We start from the raw sequence: 19931 nt of genomic DNA on the forward strand, positions 1-19931 counted from the left end.
TACATTTTGTGTTTTAGATGTCATATTTTACATTTTCTTGCTTATCTTTTTACTGTTTATTGTAAAGATGGTTGCTTTTATTTTTTTCAATTTTTAATCTGTGTACTGATTTAAGTGATCTGCAGTTTTCACTATATATTTGCCTTTCTTATTGGGTTTTTCCCTTTTGTACAGATTCTTGCTTATTTTCCATTTAGAGAAGACCCTCCAACATTTCTTTTAGAATGTGTTTGGTACTGATGAATTTAGTTTTTGCATGTCTGAGAAACTGTTTATCTCTCCTTCTATTCTACATGAAATTATCAATGGGTAGAGTAACCTAGTTTGTCAGTTTTTCCCTTTCAGGATTTTGAACATCTCATGCAGTATCCTCTAGCCTACAAAATCTTGATAAAGATACCAGCTGATAAGCTTATGCGGCTTCCTTAAAAATGACTCTTTGTTTTTTCTCTTGCTGTCCTTAGAATTCTCTCTTTAATTTGCCATTTTAATTATGATAAGTCTTGATGTGGGTCTATTTGATTTCATCTTTTTTGGGACCCTCTGTTCTTCCCATAACCAAATATCTGTTTTCTTCTTTAGGCTTGGGAACTTTTTAGTCATAATTTCTCTAAATACATTTTTAGTTACCTTTCTTTCTTCCGCATCTGGGACCCCTATTATGTGTAAATTGGCACTTTTGTGGGGGATTGTGTTTGCCCCCTCCCCAAGCATGCTGAAGTTCCTGGGCCAGGGATTGAACTTGTACCACAGAGGTAACCAGGGTCACGGCTGTGACAATGCCAGATCCTTAATCTACTGAGCCACCAGGGACCTCCTGGCACACTTTAAAAATTACTCCATAGATCACCTATGTTGCTCTCATTTTTTCCCATTTGTTTTTTGTCTGCTCTTCTGATGGGATAATTACCATTATCTATTTTCTAGATCACTTATTCACTATTCCGTGTCATCTAGTCAGCTATTGATTGCTTCTTGAGTGCTTTTTAATTCAGAAATTAAATTATCTAGTTTAGGGTTATCTTTATATTTTCTACTTCCTTGTTAAAATGAGATGCTTTTATATCAATAATCTCTCTTAATGTAGTTGCCATTTTTATTAACACCTTTGAATTCAGTGTCTGGTAGACTAATGATGTCTGGTTTTTCATGGGTTTTCTCTTTCCTTTCAATTGGGAATAGTTCCTCTGCCTTTTCATTTTACATTCTTTTCCTGTCTCTATGAAATTACGAGAAACTTTTATCTATTGTGATAAATGTTGAAGGGATTTTTTTATAAGGGGAGTTCCCCTGTGTAGACTGCATTTTGTTGAATGTCTTTGATAATGCGGGGGGGGGGTCTATGCTCTAATTGCTACAGCAGAAGACCTGAGGGACAGGTTTGAGCAGGCTCTGTTCCCTTTAAGATCACGTTTTGCCCTAAAGGAGGGAGATGCTGAAGTAAATGATGCTCATGTGCTCATAGAGGTCTGATGTACCACTTATGTAGACATCCACACCTCTGCTCAGATACAGCCAAAGGTCACATACCTTCACCTGTTTTGGTTATCCCAGAACTAGTGCAATGCTATGGTGTGGAGTATGTGGGGCTGTAGTATTTGTCAGGCTGGGAATGGGGTCAGGGTGTTGTGTTCGTATGAGCTGAATTGGCTGTCCTATTGTCAGGGATCTGGGATATTTCTGGCATGGTTATTGAGCTAACACCAATACTGGCTGCCACCACCCTACCTGAACCACACACCAGGCTCCAGAACCCCTTAAATCCCTAAATCAATTCTTATCCCAGGTCCCGCACTAAGCTGTGGAATGGAGTAGGCAGGGCCACAGAACTCAACTGGGAGCAGGGAAGTTAAATGCTAATTGGGGTTGTTCCTAAGATGTAGCTTAAGTAAACACCAAAAATGGCCACCAACTACCCCACCTAGACTACAACTCATCCCCCTGACCTGTATCCCTGGTCACATCTTCTACCAGGACCTATCCAGTCCAAATCCAGTGAGTGAGGGAGACTAGAGCATTTGCTTGACCACAGGTTGTTGGTCATGGCATTTTAGTAAATGATGACAATGGTTGTTGCCACTCCACCCCAACAATACCTCAGACCCCTAACTGTATTTGCAAAGTCAGACCATGTCTTTTCCCTGGCCCACCTGGTCCAGGTCTCATGCCAAGCTGTGGTGTGGAATGAGATGGCTTGATAATTGTTTGTTCTGCTTAGATCGGGGAGTATGGTGAAACAGTAGCCATGAGTACAGAACTCTCTCCATCCTATTTGTTGGCAAGCCAACATCTGCAGCCTCTTATTATTAATGCCACTAAGAGTTTTACATATGACTCCAAGGAAGCAATGATTCCTTAATTATCAGACATTAATGTGTCACTGTATTTTGAACACCAGGCCAGCACTGGTTTAAACTTGAAGCAATCAGTGAGCTGAAGGAATCCTAAAGTTACATAACTGTAAAATAGAATTTTCTTAAGTAATGTCAATAATAATGAAATATAAGTTCACACAGGGAAATAATTTTCACTTAATGTTTTCATGATATTTTTTGCATCTAATTTAGGACATTTATCTGAAGTTATTTTGATGTTGTTTAAAGAAATTCAGTACAAAGCAAAGCATTTAAAAAAGATATGCTTGGATGTTCTTATGATCAGGATGGAAAAATGTGAGCTCTATGAAACTTTAAGGAAGACAACAAGATTGCCACCATTTATTTAATTCCTACAAAATATTAAGCATCGTAATATCAACTTTACATACATTACCTCATTTAATCTTCACACCATAAATAAAGTTTTATTATCCTCAGTTTATAGAAAATAGTTCTGGAGTTCTCATTGTGGCTCAGAGTGTTAAGAACCCAACTAGTATCCATGATGATTTGATCCCTGTCCTCACTCAGTGGGTTAAGGATCCTGCATTGCTGCAAGCTGTGGTGTAGATTGTAGACGTGGCTTAGATCTGTCATTGCTATGGCTGTGGCACAGGCCATCAGCTCTGCAGCTCTGATTCAGCTCCTAACTCTGGCAACTTCCATACGCTGCAGGTACAACCTAAAAAGAAAAAAATAGTTATAGGTTTTCAAAGGTTTACTGGTCTAGAATAATAAAGGAGGAAGTGGCAGTGCTAGAATTTAAACTTATGATATCAGAGTTTCCATTGTAGCTCCATGGGTCAAGAACCTGACATAGTGTCTATGAAGATGTGGATTCCATCACGGACTTGCTCAGTGGGTTAAGGATTCAGAGTCACCATTAGCTGTGGCGTAGGTCCCAGAAGCAGCTCAGATCCCACATTGATGTGGCTCTGGGGTAGGCTGTCAGCCACAGCTCTGATTAAACCCCTAGCCTGGGAACTTCCATATGCCACAGATGTGGCCTATAAATAAATAAATAAATAATCTCCAAAGCCCAAGCTTTTTTTTTTGCTTTTTATTATTATTTTTTTAGTAGTTATTTCCACAATACAATTTTTTTTCTACTGCACAGCATGGTGACCCAGTTACACATACATGTACACATTCTATTTTCACACATTATCATGCTCCATAATAAGTGACTAGACATAGTTCCCAGTGCTACACGGCAGGATCTCATTGCTAATCCATTCCAAAGGCAACCACCCTACTCCCTCCACTTCCCCCTTGGCAACCACAAGTCTATTCTCCAAGTCTGTGATTTTCTTTTCTGCGGAAAGTTTCATGTGTGCCATAAATTAGATTTCAGATATAAGTGATATCATACGGTATTTGCCTTTCTCGTTCTGACTTACTTCACTCAGGATGAGAGTCTCTGGTTCCATCCATGTTGCTGCAAATGGCATTGTTTGTTCTTTTTTATGGCTGAGTAGTATTACCTTGTGTATATATACCACCTCTTCCTAATCCAATCATCTGTTGACGGACATTTGGGTTGTTTCCATGTCTTGGCTATTGTGAATAGAGCTGCAATGAACATGCGGGTGAATGTCTTTTTTAAGGAGAGTTTTGTCCAGATATATGCCCAAGAGTGGGGTTGCTGGGTCATATGGTAGTTCTAAGTATAGATTTCTAAGGTACCTCCATACTGTTTTCCATAGTGGTTGTACCAGCTTACATTCCCACCAACAGTGCAGGAGGGTTCCCGTTTCTCCACACCCCCTCCAGCATTTGTTATTTGTGAACTTATTAATGATGGCCTTTCTGACAGGTGTGAGGTGGTACCTCATAGTAGCTTTGATTTGCATTTCTCTAATAATGCAATACCTATCAAATTACCCATGACATTTTTTCACAGAACTAAACAAACTATCCAATATTGTATGTGGAACCACAAAAGACCTAGAATTGCCACAGCAATTCTGAGGAACAAAAACCAAGCAGGAGGCATCACTCTCCCAGACTTCAGGCAATATTACAAAGTCACAGTCATCAAGACACTGTGCTACTGGTACCAAAACAGACAGACAGACCAATGGAACAGAATAGAGAACCCAGAAATAAACCCTGACATCTATGGTCAATTATTCTTTGACAAAGGAGGCAAGAACATAAAATGGGAAAAAAGTGTTTTCAGCAAGCATTGCTGGGAAACCTGGACAGTGGCATGCAAATCAATGAAACAAGAACACACCCTCACAAAATGCACAAAAATAAACTCAAGATGGCTGACAGACTTCAATATAAGACAACACGCCATCAAACTCCTAGATGAAAACATAGGCAAAACACTCTCTGACATCAACCTTATGAATGTTTTCTCAGGTCAGTCTCCCAAAGCAACAGAAATAAGAGCAAAAATAAACCAATTGACCTAATCAAAGTGACAAGCTTTTGCACAGCAAAGGAAACCAAAAAGAAAACAAAAGGCAACTTACAGAATGGGATATAAAAGTTTCAAATGATGCAATGGACAAGGGCTTAATCTCTAGAATATACGAGCAACCTATACAACTCAACAGCAAAAAAGCCAGCAACCCAATGGAAAAATGGGCAAAATACCTGAATAGACATTTTTCCAAGAAAGGTGTACAGATAGCCAACAGGCACATGAAAAAATGCTCAACATCACTAATTATTGGAGAAATGCAAACCAAACTCTTAACTACTAAACTGTTATATCTGGTTCAAAAAATTATTATTATAAAACAAACCACTTTGTAAATTAGATTTATTCTAAACAATATTATTGTAATGTAAATAGTTTTTTCATAGTCAATGGTAACACAATGGTGGTTGAAAAATTAGGTAATACATTTATGTAAGCTAAAGAATGAACAAAAAAATTTCCAGTCTTATCAGTGTTCAGTATTCAATGACAAAGAGCAGAATCTTTCCCACAACTGTTAACCAAAAGAGATTTTACTAAATACTAAATTACTTAGAGAATTATTATAAAGGGTAACAGACATACTCTGGGCTGTGCTGTTGGAAAGAATCCCAGCTCCATACCATAAGGAATTACTAATTCTTCAATGATTAGAAGTAAGAATTCAAAATCATGCCATCACTGCCAGGAGTAGGAAACTACTCGAAATCTACTATGCTATGCCTGCTGTACTATACAACAGCAACATGGATTTCCCATGCTCAGCTTCCTGACAAGTCTCAACACTTGGGACACCTTTGATCATGTAGCAAAAAATCAAATGCGTCTCTAACTATGCTTTTGAGCAGAATGGCAGGTGTAACAAAAGTATGTCTTCTGTTTCACTTGCACCTTCCAAACCTCTTGCAGTAACACAGGGTTTGTGGATGCTAAGTAGACGTAGAGCCCAGGGTGCAATGGGATTTCTAAGTTTCTAGTCTCTACAGAATAGGAAGCATCTGAGAAGAGATTGGAAATGGTGTTGAGCACCAGCCATCATAGCTGCAAAGCCCAATATTTGACATAACAACTGTGAGATTTCGATGTTTTTTTTTTCCTTATTATTTATAAATCAGTAAGTTTGTACTGATTTCTCCATAATCTGATTAATTTTTATTGAATGGATGAGTGGTGTTCAATTTTATGGATATAGCACATTTGATCTAATAAATCAGTACAATGGGAAACAGAGACAGTTCTAACATCTCTAGCATTACAAACAGTTCTTCAATAAATATTTTTGTTGCTAAATCGATGAACACATTCATGATATTTTCCTTAGAATAAACTCAGAGAAGCAAATTTCTAAGTAAATTATGCAAAACTCTAATTTTAGAGAAATATAGTCCCTATTTATTTTCTTACCAGCAGTGTACATGATTACCCATTTCCCCCAAAATCAGGCCTACACCAGGTCTTACCACTTTATAAAAAAATAAATATTTCTAAATTTTGTAGTTACTTGATTATTAATGAGGTGTGAATGTTTGGGATCTTGCTTATGTAAGTCTTAAGAATGTCTTGGTTTTAAAGAGGCCACAAAGAACGATATTCTCAAGGAGTGGTCCCTGGAAAAGCAGCATCTTCACCAGGAATCTGTAAATGCAAATTTTCATACCCCACCAAAGTCTCTGAGCATCAGGCCCAGGATTTGTGTTTTGATAAGCCCTCAAGGTGATTCTGATACATGCTAAGATTTGAGATCACTAATTTAAAAGGTAAATAATGGCTGCCCCTACACAATTTTTTATTAAAGATAAATGTTTTAAATTTTAATTTAAATTCATTTATACACATGCATTATATAGATAAAACTTTACAAAAAATGTATAAATGTGAGAATATCATTCATATTTTTTAGTGAAGTCTTGGAAAAATGCACTGAAAATAATGGCAAGAACTTAAAAATAGTAACCTCTATATTTGCAAACAGGAGATGAAAAGAAAATTATATCATATGTTTCTGGTAGAAATATGATTTTAAATGTGATTTCATATAGCAGAATTCTCTTCCTTGGGTATCTAGATCATATAAATAATATTTTCAGTATGTAAGTAAACATTAGTAGGAAGTTTACAGCAACATACCATGCACTGCCATAACATGTACCACTGCATTGGGGATCCACAGTGATGAATAATTAAAAAATATGGGGAATTCCTATCAGTAGAGAAATAGCTGAATAAATCATGACATATCATTACATTGAAAATTTTATGGTCAGGAGTTCCCGTCGTGGCACAGTGGTTAACGAATCCGACTAGGAACCATGAAGTTGCGGGTTTGGTCCCTGCCCTTGCTCAGTGGGTTAACGATCCGGCGTTGCGTGAGCTGTGGTGTAGGTTGCAGACACGGCTCGGATCCCACGTTACTGTGGCTCTGGCATAGGCCGGTGGCTACAGCTCCAATTCGACCCCTAGCCTGGGAACCTCTTGGGCGGGAGCGGCCCAAGAAATAGCAAAAAGACAAAAAAAAAAAAAAGAAAAAAAAAAAAAAGAAAGAAAAATTTATGGTCATTTAACATAATTAAAGCTACCCAGTTCAACTGGAGGAATTTTCATTAATTATGGTGGGTAATTTTCCTTTTTGGAAATAGACAATGACAGAACACCTATTTATACACATGCCTATCCATATACTTATTTAATTACATGAGAGAGGAGAAGACTATGACAAGATGTATGCTAAGTTTTTAAAGGGCATAATTATTAGGGATGAGGAAAGGTTGTTAATGTGAATGGAGAAGTAGAAAAAAGTCATACTTTTATCATTAAATGTTTTTATCAGTTACATCTGCCTGGCTGAATAGTCCCTTGATCTCATTTTGCCTTGAAGATAGATGAGAAGTAGCAGAAGGCTGCAATAATAGTTAAGGACCTGAATTCTGCAAACTTAATGATGTGCTCCAAATTTAGATTCTATTACCAATAGGTATATGGGCTAAGAAAGGCTACTTACTTCTCTGTGGCTAAGCTTTCTCACCTATAAAGTGGAAAAAATAATAGCACCCATCTCATTAGTTTGTTGTAAGAATTAAATAAGCTAATATAGTAGAAAGTTTAAACTATGCCTGTCACTGTTGTAAATGAGTTAATATAAATACTATAACAATTAGCTTACAAAGCATTTATTTTGTTTATTTAATACGCTATCATGATTAAATCAAAAAATAAAACATAAATGTCTTGACACAAAGCAGGTGCTCAAAAGTTAGTATTATTCCAAAAATACAAGTGACCACCTTCTTCTCAAAGGACATATTCCATTACTAAAATATGCTCTTTCTTCTAATGCCTCTTCTCCCAGCTTCCCTGGGAATAGAATAGTTTATCAGTTTCCACTATACTCTGATATTTCTTTTCCTGTTTCTTCTGGTTTTATTGATATATAATTGCCATACAGCACTGCATAAGTAGAAGGCATATGACATAATGATTTGACTTAAGTACATCATGAAATAATTACCAAATTGGTTTAGTGAACATCCATCATCTCATATAGATACAGAATTAAATAGAAAAAAAATGTTGTTCCTTGTGATGATAACTCTAGGATCTACTCTCTTAATAGCTTTCATTTATAACTTACAGCAGTGTTAATTACATCATGTTGTACATTACATCCTTAGTACTTATTTATCTTGTAAGTGGAAGTCTGTACCTTTTCACTGCCTTCCTCCAACTCCCCTTCCCCTCTGCCTCTGGTAGCCACAAACTGACTCTTTTTCAATAAATTAGTTAGTTGGTTAGTTAGTTTCTCATGTATAATTGACTTACACACTATGTTAATTCCTGGACCATAACATAGTGATCTGATATTTCTGTACATTTCAAAATGATCACAGTTGTCATCTGTCACCAAAGATACTAAAAAATTATTGACTATATTTATCACACTGTATTTCATACCTGTTACTTATTTATTTATTTTTTTTTGGCAACTGAAAATTTGTACCTCTTAATCTCCCTCATCTATTTCTTTTCTCCATACCACTCTCCTCTGGAAACCAATGTTCAGTCTCTCTATGATTGTTTCTGTTTAGTTAGCTTGTTTATTAGTACTGTTTTTTTAGTTTCCACATATAATTGAAATCATACAGTATTTGTCTTTCTGTGTCTGACTTATTTCACTTAGCATAATACCATCTAGGTCCATTTATGTTGTTGCAAATAGCAGGGTTTCATTCTTTTTCATGGCTAAATAATATACTTACATATATATAAGTATATATCCATTCATCTGTTGAGGGGCACTTAGGTTGCCCCCATATCTTGGCTATTGTAAATAATGTGCAACACACATACAGATGAATATATCTTTTCTAATTAGTATTTTTATTTTTTTGGATAAATATCTAAGGGAGGACTTGCTGGATCATACAACTTTTATTTTTTTGTGAAATCTCCATATTGTTTTCCGTAGTGGCTATACCAATTTACATTCCTACAAACATTGCACATGAATTTCCTCTTACTACATCCTGGCCAACATTTTTCAATTGCTACACACACACACACACACACACACACACACACACACTAACCATTCTGAGAGGTGAAAATTGCAGTTTTGACTTGAATTTCCCTGATGATTAGCGATGTTATGCATCTTCTCACCTGGTTATTGGTCATTTGCATGTCTGCTTTAAAAACTGGATACTCAGATCCCCTGCCCATTTTTTAAATTGAGTTGTCTGCTTTTTTGGTGTTAGGTTGTATGAGTTCTTTTATATTTTGGGTAATAAACCATTGTTGGATATATATTTGTAAATATCTTCTTCCATTCAGCACTTCTGTTACAGAGAAATGCTTTCAACTATTTACCATTGAGTATAATGTTAACTGTGAGCATATCATATATGGATGGACTTTATTATATTAAGGTGCTATAACATACTCACTTTGTTGTGAGTTTTTATCATAAAAGTTGAATTTTGTTGAAAGCTTTTTCCGAATCTATTGAAATTAACATATATATATATATATATATACACATATATATTTATTTATTTATTTATTTTGGCTATGTGCACAGCATGCGAAAATTCCAGCGCCAGGGATCAAACCCATGCCTCAGCTGCAACCTGAGACACAGCAGAGATGATGCTGAATCAACCTTCTGACCACCACAGGAACTCCTCATCATAGAATTTGCATTCTTAATTTTTAATGTAGTGTATCACATTGATTGATTTGCACATATGGAACCATGCTTGCATTCCTGGGATAAATCCTGCTTGTTCATTGTGTATGATTTTTTTAATGCATTGATGAATTTGTTTGCTTATATTTTGTTGAGAATTTTTACATTTATATCAATCAGTGTTATTGGCCTGTAGTTTTCTTTTTGTGTAATATCTTTGTCTAGTTTTGGTATTGGAATGATGCTGTCCCCATGAGTTTGGAAGTGTTATTTCCTCTGCAATCTTTGGAAATAGATTGAAAAGATTACATGTTAACTTTTCTCTAAATATTGGGTAGAATTTACCTGTGTAGACATCTGGTCCTGGACTTTTGTTAGTTGGAAGGGTTTATTATTATTATTACTATTATTGATTCAATTCATTACTGGTCATTGGTTGGTCCAGTAACCAATGGCCTGATTCAATCTTGGGAGGTTGTACATTTCTTGAAATTTGTCCATTTCTTTTTTGGTATCCATTTTATTGGTGTTTATGATCATAAATAATCACTTATGATCCTTGTATTTTTGTGGTCTTGGTTGTAACTTCTTTTTCATTTATGATTTTATTGATTTGGGTCCTCTCTTTTTTCTTGATGAGTCCTGATAAAGGATCAACTTTGTCTCTTTAGAGAGCCAATTCTTAATTTTACTCATCGTTTCTATTATTATTTTAGTCTGTATCATTTATTTCTGCTCTCATCTTTATGATTTATTTTCCTCTATCAACTTTGAGTTTTGTTTGTTATTCTTTTTCTAGTACATTTAGGTGTTAAGTTCAAGTTATTTATTTGAAAATTCTCTTGTTTCCTGAGGCAGGCTTTCATCACTATAAAATTTCCTCCGAGAACTGCTTTTGCTGCATCCCCAAAGATTTTGGATCATTATGTTTTCTTTTTCATTTGTCCCCAGATATTATTTTATTTCCTTTTTCATTTATTCAGTAACCCATTTGTTGTTTAGTAGCATATTATTTTGCCTCCATATTTGTGTTTCATGCAGTTTTTCTGGAAGTTTATTACTAGTTTCATAGTGTTGGAATCAGAGAAATTGCTTGATATTATTACAGTCTTAAGTTTACTAAGACCTGTTTTATGGCCTAGCTTGTGGTCATGTGGTGTATCCTAGAGAATGCTCCATGTAAACTTGAAAAAAAATGTGTATTCTGTTGCTTTGGGGTAGAGTATTCTCTCCCCCCTCCCTCCCCCATCCATCTTGTCTAATGAGTTTTTTATTTTTATTTTATTTATTTATTTTTTTGCCATATTTTGGGCTGCTCCTGTGGCATATGGAGGTTCCCAGGCTAGGGGTAGAATCGGAGCTGTAGCCACCAGCCTATGCCAGAACCACAGCAATGAGGGATTCGGGCCGTGTCTGCAACTTACACCACAGCTCATGGCAATGCTGGATCCTTAATCCACTGAGTAAGGCCAGGGATCGAACCCGCAACCTCATGGTTCCTAGTCAGATTTGTTAACCACTGAGCCATGACGGGAACTCCCTCTAAAGTGTCACTTAAGGCCAGCGTTTCCTTACTGATTTTCTGTTTAGATGTAAGTATAATGTTAAAGTCCCCTACTACTATTGTGTTATTGTCATTTTTCTCCCTACGTCTATCAATGTTTGCATTGTGTTTTTAGGTGTTCCTATGTTGGGTGTATATATATTTACAATTATTAAACATTTTTGTTAGATTGGTCCCATTATCATTATGTAATGCTCTTCTTTGTCTCATTACAATATTGTTACAAGGTATATTTTGTCTAATATAAGTATTACTACCCTAACTTTCTTTTTTTTTTTTTTTTATTTACATGGAATACTTTTTTTACCCTGGTATTTCTGATACAACAAAGTAAATACTTTTACTGCTGATAACGAAAAGGAAAGAGATAGGGTTAACAAATGACACTTTAAGCTATTCATTTATATTTATTGAATAACTATTACTGCTGGTACAGTGCAAGGAAATTGGTAAAGAGCAGTAATGAAGGAAGGAAGTTCCTCTATCTACTAGTATTTATATCAAATTAATTATTTGATTTAAATTATAACATAGAGAAGGCAAAGAAAGCACGAAGTCAAGTAATTCAGCAAAGAACAAAGAAAATAGGTAGAGGTCAGGTCAGGTCAGGCTTTTCAGGCCACATTCAAGGTATCCAATATAGCTAAATCACAATGGAAAGGAAATGAGGTAACATAATCAGAATTGTCCTTTTAAACAGTTAAATATGATGGGTTAAAGATATATGTTCATGATCCTATTGAAATGACACTGAAATGACAATACAGCAATAAAAGGCTATAAATATTATTGGACAAAAAGAATAGTAGAGGACACAGTAGATGATCAAAAAAAAAAAAAAAGATGTCAATGGTTTTACAAGATGGAAGCAGGTGAAGAAGTAATACCTGCCTTCTTAAGCAGAGGGAGCTTAATCTTCCAGAGGCAGATAGCAAATGTGAAGCTAGTGTTTTGTCTCACAGACCCTCAAAAAATGAAAATATGAGGTACCTTGTACTTATTCTGCAGAAGATGGGAGAGGGTGAGAGGCTTAAAGGTGAAGTTAGGAGTTAGTGTAGTTCTTAAGTTGTCTTAAGCTGTCTGCTCAAGACTCCACCCATACAACTCTTGCAGTCAGGTGATTACCCTAACTAATCTTACAATAAAAAGTTTTTCCCTAGAGATAGAAAGGCTCCAGACACAAGACAACAGAATTTCAAGGAGGTGTGATGTGGGCCCAGAAAAAGGAGGGTTAAGTAAAAGAAGGCAGACTTTATTACTCCACATATCTAATGAAAGATTAGATCATTCCCCTCTGATATTTTGGGGTGCTCCACTTCAAAATATTCTGAATCACTTTTCAGTGAAGCCCTCTGGTTAGAATCCTTATTAACGGATTTCAACTTCCATAATACAGTGCTCTTAAGTATAAATAGAGAGCATTTATATCACCAGACACCTGAGAAAATCCCACAACATAAAAAAATAAACTAAGAACAAAAAAAAAAAAAAAAAGGGAGGGGATACAAATGAACTTAACGGCAAAACAAAAACAGACTCAGAGACAGAAAACAAACTATGGAAAGTCAGGAGCTATACATTAGGAATTTGGGGTTAGCAGATATAAACTACTATACATAAAAAAGATAAACAACAGGGTCTTACTATATAGCACATTGGACTATATTCAATATTGTATATTAACCTATAATGGACATTCATATAGAGATAATTTATGTACATACATGTATATATACCTTATTTTGCTGTATACCAGAAACTAACACAATATTGTAAATCAACTCCATGTCAATTAAAAAAAAAAGACAGTCAAGGAAATTGTCCCAAAGTTCAACAACAAGGATATGGTATAGATGGAAAATAGAATAGCAAAAATTAAAGCCTCAATCCTGCTGGTAAAAAATCCAACATAAAGGAGTTCCAGACTCAAAATAGTAATAGAAAAATAGAAGGCAAAGAATTACTGAAGGAATAAATCAATAGAATTTTCAAAACTTGAGGTTTTCTCAAAACTGAGTCTCTGAAATGCTCATAATATCTATCAAGATGAATGAACAAAGTGAACACAATGGAAAAAGAGACAATACCAACCCTTCTAGAGTGATGAATCAGGCTGATTAAAAGGATCAGGAGTCAGACTAGAACCTGACTTCTCAGTAACAATACCCATGTATGCAAGCCAGAGGTCTGGTTATCATCATCACTAGCTGGAAGTGAATGGCAAGGCCATTCTCCAAACTAAGGAATAAAGAAGCAGGCCAAAGCATGTAGAGGAAGTTAGGATTGGGCCTTTATGAGTCTGAGCTACTAGCGAACACAAAAAAAGGTGATAAAACTTTAAGTAAGTTGAAATGTAATATTTGTCTGTGATCTTCATTTTTAGACTGGAGTCACCTGTTCTGAGATTTCTTCATTTACTCACCCTGTATTTGGCTTCAAGTAATATTTGAAATTATAGTCTCAGGAATGATTCTCAAGTTCCCTTTTCCTCAGGGAGATGTCTACCTAAAAAGATAACTCCCTTTCCTCCATAGTCTTTAAAGGGTCATGGGAAGAGAAAAAGAAAGAACTGGAAGAGGATTTGAACAAGCAGGGAAATCAGGAAGTGTTGGATGTCCAAAATTACCACTCAAGAGGCTAGTTTAGCTCACACAGAAGTTCTCTTGGGCTCTTCACCCCCAAACCAATTCCTCCTCTACTCAATGCAAAGGTCATTCAGAAGGAAGCTGTGACAAAGCATTTACATCCTGCATGTTTTGACACGTTTTGACATACAGCCTGCATGTTTTGACATCAGTGCTTGCCATAGCACTTAGCAGAGCAAATGGTGCTGAGTAAATGTCAGTCTAACCTGTTCTCCCCGTCTTCACTATTTCAGCAACTTCTTCAGGGTGTTGATTGGGAAGTATATGAAAATCTGTATTGCATGGTTTGTTAGGCCATTATTAGTTAAAATATTTGGCAAGGAAATTTAAAATTGTAAATTTAAATCCTTGTCATCCTATCCTTCATTGATTAAAAAAAAAAAAAAAAAAAAAAAAAGACTTACAGTGCAATTTCTACTTACCCAAACTCTTATCTGAGCTGTTAATAAGTGACATGAAAATCTACTTGATTCACCTGCCAATAAGTTGTAAGATGGTCCAAAGACAAAGAAAATAAATCAAAACCTTATGGTATTAATTTTGAATGAAGCAAAAATATTTCGTACAAATGAATTCAGAAAAATGAATATCCAAGTGAAAATAACTCTGCTTATTGGGCAAACACATCAATAAGAATAGGAATGGGCCAGGAACACCATAAACAAATACCAGGAAAGTTATTTTCAGAATTTACTTACTTAATAATGTTTAACACTGAAATCAAACATAAGAGGGTTGTCGACTAAAAAAAAAAAAAAAAAAAAAAAAACCTGAAAGTTGAAAGTTAAGTTTTATTTGGAGCAAAATTAGGACTTAAGCCCAAGAGATATCATCTCATGTAGCCCTGAGAAACTGCTCTGAGGAAGTGAGGGAGGAGGATTTATAGGAGTTTTTGCAAGAAAGGGCAGGGAGCAGGAACAAAAGAGGCCTGGGCTCATTGAAATCATTCCTTTAATATGCACCTCCACTATCAGGGCCAGTATCCTGAGTTTTCACAGCCTGCAGGACTCACTGGCTCTCACCCTTGGAGGTGACTGAGTTCACAGAGGACTGTGATTCTTCATCCTTAACTACAGACTGGGCTGAAATACCACCCAAGAACAAAAAGGGGGAATATCAGGATATGAAAAAGGTGAGGGGGAGGTGCATGCAGCATACACACATTTTACAAAGTGTGTTGCTGATCTCCTGAAGGTTACTACCAGTCACAAGGAGCAGACATCACCATGAAGGATTTTAGTGTTTTTCTAGATATGAGGAGATGCAAGAATTGGGCACATAAAATATTCTTCTAAAAATATCTGACTATCTGGAGTTCCCGTAGTGGCGCAGCAGAAACAAATCTGACTAGGAACCATGAGATTGCCAGTTCAATCCCTGGCCTTGCTCAGTTAGTTAAGGATCTGGTGTTGCCATGAGCTGTGGTGTAAGTTGCAGACACAGCTTGGATCTGGCGTTGCTGTGGCTGTGGCATAGGTGGGCAGGTACAGCTCCAATTAGACCCCTAGCCTGGGAACCTCCATACGCTGTATGTGCAGCCCTAGAAAGACAAAAAGACAAAACAACAACAACAACAACAAAACTATCTATCTGAAGGCCTGTTCTTCCAATTTTCCCAGAGCACAGAATGCCTAACTCCTGGTCTCCACCCTGAGCTCCACTTAGTGGGTGCTGCTGGTTGGTAGCTGAAGTGGCTCATGTTTTACTCCATGCAGAGGCTGATGGCAAGTGCCAAACTTCAGTTCACGGCATCATTAGAGACATTCTTCATTACTTCACATAAGCAAGTAGAGTTTGTAAGTAGTATAAAATTATTGATTTGGTCATCTCACATAACAGCTTGGTCATACGGTAAATATGAAAACACAGCATTACATTTCAGGTTGTTTTATATGGGTCTGTCTATATTGTGGAGAACTGGAGGGCAAGGAAAATTGGAAAGGGCCCTATTAAAATGTGTTATTGATGATATTGAGCAGAACCCTAAGGGACCTTTCTGAGTCAGGAATCTGCTCTGTGTCATTTCTTGTTTGCAGAAAAAAAGGCTTTAGTCTTTGAGGTCTTCCCTGCATTCCAAAGGGCATGCTCAAGCAGTTAATTATTAGGACAATAGAGTCACATGACTTCTAGTTCCTTTTGAAGGTATCTGGATAACAATTTGATGAATATCTTTGAGTCATTCTGTAGAAATTAAGACTCCTACCCAGGTGGACTATATGAGGACCACAAGCATGTAGGCTTTATATGGGTTGGAACCAGAAGGATGAGGTTCCCAAAACATCATCCTGTTACCTCACCACCAACCAATTAGAATAATGTCTGTGAGGTAATACATCCTAAGAGCTTCTTCCTTAACACTGTCTTTAAAAGCCCTTGCCTGACAGCCACTCCTTGCTTGGCAGTCTGCAAATAAATCCTTAATTTGCTGCAAATACCCACTATCAGAGATTGGCTTTCTGTAAAGCAAGTACAGGAGCTTGTAACTTAGCTTCAAATATACTGGATATTCAGGTCTTTTTAAATTGATAGCTAAATCATTTCTTTAGTCAATCTGATCTAAAATCGATGTGCATAAAGACAAAAAGCAAATGAAGCCTGCGGACTTTACTTTTGTCTTAATTCATGATAAAAATAGCCCTAGTTATACCAGTTGTCATATGAATCAGGTCAAGATGATTCAACTAATAAATGCTCACCTACTAGGATGCTATACCAAATATTTATAGTAAGCTTTAACATAGTGCCCTTACAGAGGAAGTAATTTATCACAAACTGCCTAGCAGTTTAAAATAAAACTACCTATTCTATGGGAGCTAAATCTGCCACCTCAAAATGTCTATTTGGGATGCAGATTATTTTGAGATGAAAATAATCAAGACCCGAAAGACTCAAGAAGAATCTGACCTTCCCCCTAGCTGCCTAAAGAATATAGAAAGAGCTGATCCAGGAATGGAGCTATCACCATAGCTAATGTAGTGTGAACTAGGTATGTTGATAGAGAGAAGCCTAGCAAGATCTGTTTGTTATAATTCCCATTATCTCCTATTGTCTCCACATGGCCGAGTACACATTTGTTTATCAACCATTTGCTTTTTCATCTTTTCTCAACCATTTGCCTTCCTCATCTTTGAGGTCCCAAAGCACCAACTATAACATCCCCTTTTGCCTTTAGCTGAAGATGGCATTTAAGGTGAAGGCTTCAGCCATTTTGGTGAGTTACTCAGTTTTCCCGAGCCTCTCCCATTATAAGCAAGTTATAAAATTTTTGTTTGGTTTTCTCCTTTTGATCTGACCAGCCAGAAGAACTAGAAGGGTAAAGGAAAATTTCTTCCTCCCTGACACTAAGTTCAGGATATTCCATTTCAAAAATAAAGAAGCTCTACCTAACAAAGGTTGAATCAATCTTCAGGTTATACTACAGGATCAAACTCTGCCTGAAAACACTTTAAAAGCAATGTAAACTCGTTTCCTATAACCTTGTGGCACATGTTTATTAACATTATCTGAAGCTTCAGCTCCATTAGTGATTATCACTCATTTGTACTACAGAATTATAAGGAATCTAAGCCCCTTATTTTATAGACTGAGATAAAGGCCTGAAAGCAACTTCTTCAAGGTTAAGCAATGACGTGTGTGTGATGGATTTGAACTCAACCTTGCTCCCCTTTAACACTTGTGCTTTGTCTTTTCGGTATTTAAGTCACTAGTAAGAATGATAAAGGGAGTCAGGTCATGCAGTCTCAACTGCCAATTGCATATTAGTGGGCAGAATCCTAACTGAATATTAATATAAATAACATATTTCGTTTTGTGTCACAATCTCCTAAGGTTAATACAGAAAAAACTAAGAAGGCAATAAATTTAAATTTTCCTGTTCACTTTATGCACAAAGAAAAACGGAACTGGGTAAAATGGTGAATTTCACCACTAGTAGTAAAAAGACCCTTTGGATGAAATATTTTTTCTAAACCATCATAGTTAGAAATCATCTTAAAAATGCTCTCCAGGGACTTTCTTCTTTCCAAGGATGTCTGCTTTGATTATTCATCTACTCATTTTTTTCAATTTAACTTTTTCAATTTGTTTTCTGTGGGAATAACTTTTCAGAAAAGTAGAAATGGATATAACAGAGAGTAGCACACATCTGTAATAAAGTTGGAGGTAAGAGGGGGTTGGAGTAATGGATACGGAGGCTGGGAAAGGTACAGACAAAACGGAGATTTCTCCGCCCTCCTGCACCTAGAAGAGCGTCCCTGGCCTCAGCAGGGTGCCAACCCCTTCCCTGGGGACTAGAGGAGGACTGCACTTTCCGCCCAGGATCACCCGACCCGCGCCAAGCTGCGATTGGACGCGCCGCCGCCAGGCACCCGCCACAAACAGGAACGCTTCTGCGAGTCGAGGGCTTTAGCTATTCTACCTCTTCCCCCTCCCCTCCGTACTCCATGCCGGGTCTCTGCAGCTCGCTTCGGCTCGTTCCCAACGCGTGAGAGTTGGCGAAAACCTCGCAGCCGCTGCTGCTTCGCTTCTCATCCCATCCTCTGCACCTTCTCTGGAACCCTCCGCTCCCGACATGGGGGCAATTTGGAGCCCCTAAGAGTTGCCGCCTCTTTGCAGCGCGCTCTCCAGCCAAAGTCCCCGCTGGCGGGATATGGCTAGGGTACCATAGGGGCCAGCCTGTAGATAACAGGAAGGGGAAAGGACCGCCAACTAGGGGAAACGAGACCAAGCAATGAGTTTCCATAAGGAGGACGGAGTGAGCAGCCTGTGTCAGAAGGCGCTGCATATCGTCACCGAGCTGTGCTTCGCGGGCCAGGTGGAATGGGAGAAGTGCTCGAGCATCTTCCCCCCGGACAGGGGCAGCCAGGGGGAAAGTAGCACAGGTAACGGGGGGGGGGGGGGGGGAAGGCCTCCGCTTGCGACCTCGCAATCCGCCAGGACCCGCGCGCTCGCTCGGCTCTAACCTCCCGGGCCCTGCGCTTTCCGCGCGGCCCCCAGGCATTTAGGGACGCGGCCTTTACCTGTCCTACCTTGCTCCTTCCTTCTGGTCAGCTCCTGGCGACTTCGAGCGTGGACTCTTCGGGTTTTGTCTCCTCGCCTCCATCTGCCAGGCTTCTTCCACTTCTCTGGTCCGCCCCTTACACCACAAAGGTCTCTCGCTCCCTCGCGGTCTCTCGTTCCCAGGCGCCCGCACCCTCTCTCCCCGCGCTCTCCCACGCCTCCGAGCTCCCTCCCCGGAGTGGAGAGGAGAGCGCAGACGGCAGCGCCTGGACTGTTCGCCGCGCGTTGCCCTCGGGGGCCGCTTGCCAAGGGAACTTGGACTCTCCTAGCTCGTCCCACGGGTCTTGACTTGGGAAAGGGGCAAGGCGGAGGAAAAGAACAGCTTTGAAAATGGGTCTGATAGCGTCCAAAACTCTCTAATTATATATGATTTTCTAGGGCTTCATGACAACATTGGCCCAAGAGCAGGAATTATCAATCTCATTTTTTGAGGCGACAAATAAGGCTTAGTGCACATACGGATTTAAAAGGAAGATTGGAAAAATGTTATAAATCCTTTCCACACAGGCTCATACCCCCCCCCCCCCCCCCGCTCCCCGCAACACACAGGCATCCTCCTTGGAAACTTAATAAAAAACGGGTTGGGCAGAGGAAGGAAGCACATCGGCCGTCAGAAATCTGCAAGTGCAAAGAAGTCTAAGGTGACAGATTTTTTTTTTTTTTTTTTTTT

General features: G+C 38.0%; 1 protein-coding gene and 1 long non-coding RNA gene across 6 annotated transcripts in view; one reads left to right on the top strand and one right to left on the bottom strand.

The window, feature by feature from the left end:
• Nucleotides 1-19627, bottom strand: part of LOC146403349 (uncharacterized) — a 139283-nt gene extending 119656 nt beyond the window's left edge. Inside the window, exon 1 of one of the 2 annotated variants that reach the window (XR_014845446.1) lies at nt 19222-19627. This is a non-coding gene — a long non-coding RNA (uncharacterized LOC146403349). The remainder of the gene's footprint in view (nt 1-19221) is intronic. The other variant, XR_014845447.1, reaches the window with a different exon arrangement.
• SYT10 (synaptotagmin 10) overlaps nt 18603-19931 on the top strand; it is a 68587-nt gene continuing 67258 nt past the window's right edge. For 2 of the 4 annotated variants that reach the window (XR_014845445.1, XM_001927016.8), the window contains exon 1: nt 18603-19083. Coding sequence is in view for 1 of the 4 variants with exons in the window: in XM_001927016.8 (XP_001927051.3) it covers nt 18933-19083 (151 nt within the window). In the remaining 3 variants the exon portion in view is untranslated. Of the gene's footprint in view, nt 19084-19717; nt 19903-19931 lie in introns of those variants that run through there. The other 2 variants (XM_085025117.1, XM_085025115.1) reach the window with 2 other exon arrangements.

Source organism: Sus scrofa, chromosome 5 (genome assembly GCF_054392235.1).
Source record: "Sus scrofa isolate SSC_HxYL_T2T_F1_AM1 chromosome 5, Sscrofa_HxYL_maternal_Yorkshire_Landrace_v2.0, whole genome shotgun sequence".
Taxonomy (NCBI): domain Eukaryota; kingdom Metazoa; phylum Chordata; class Mammalia; order Artiodactyla; family Suidae; genus Sus; species Sus scrofa.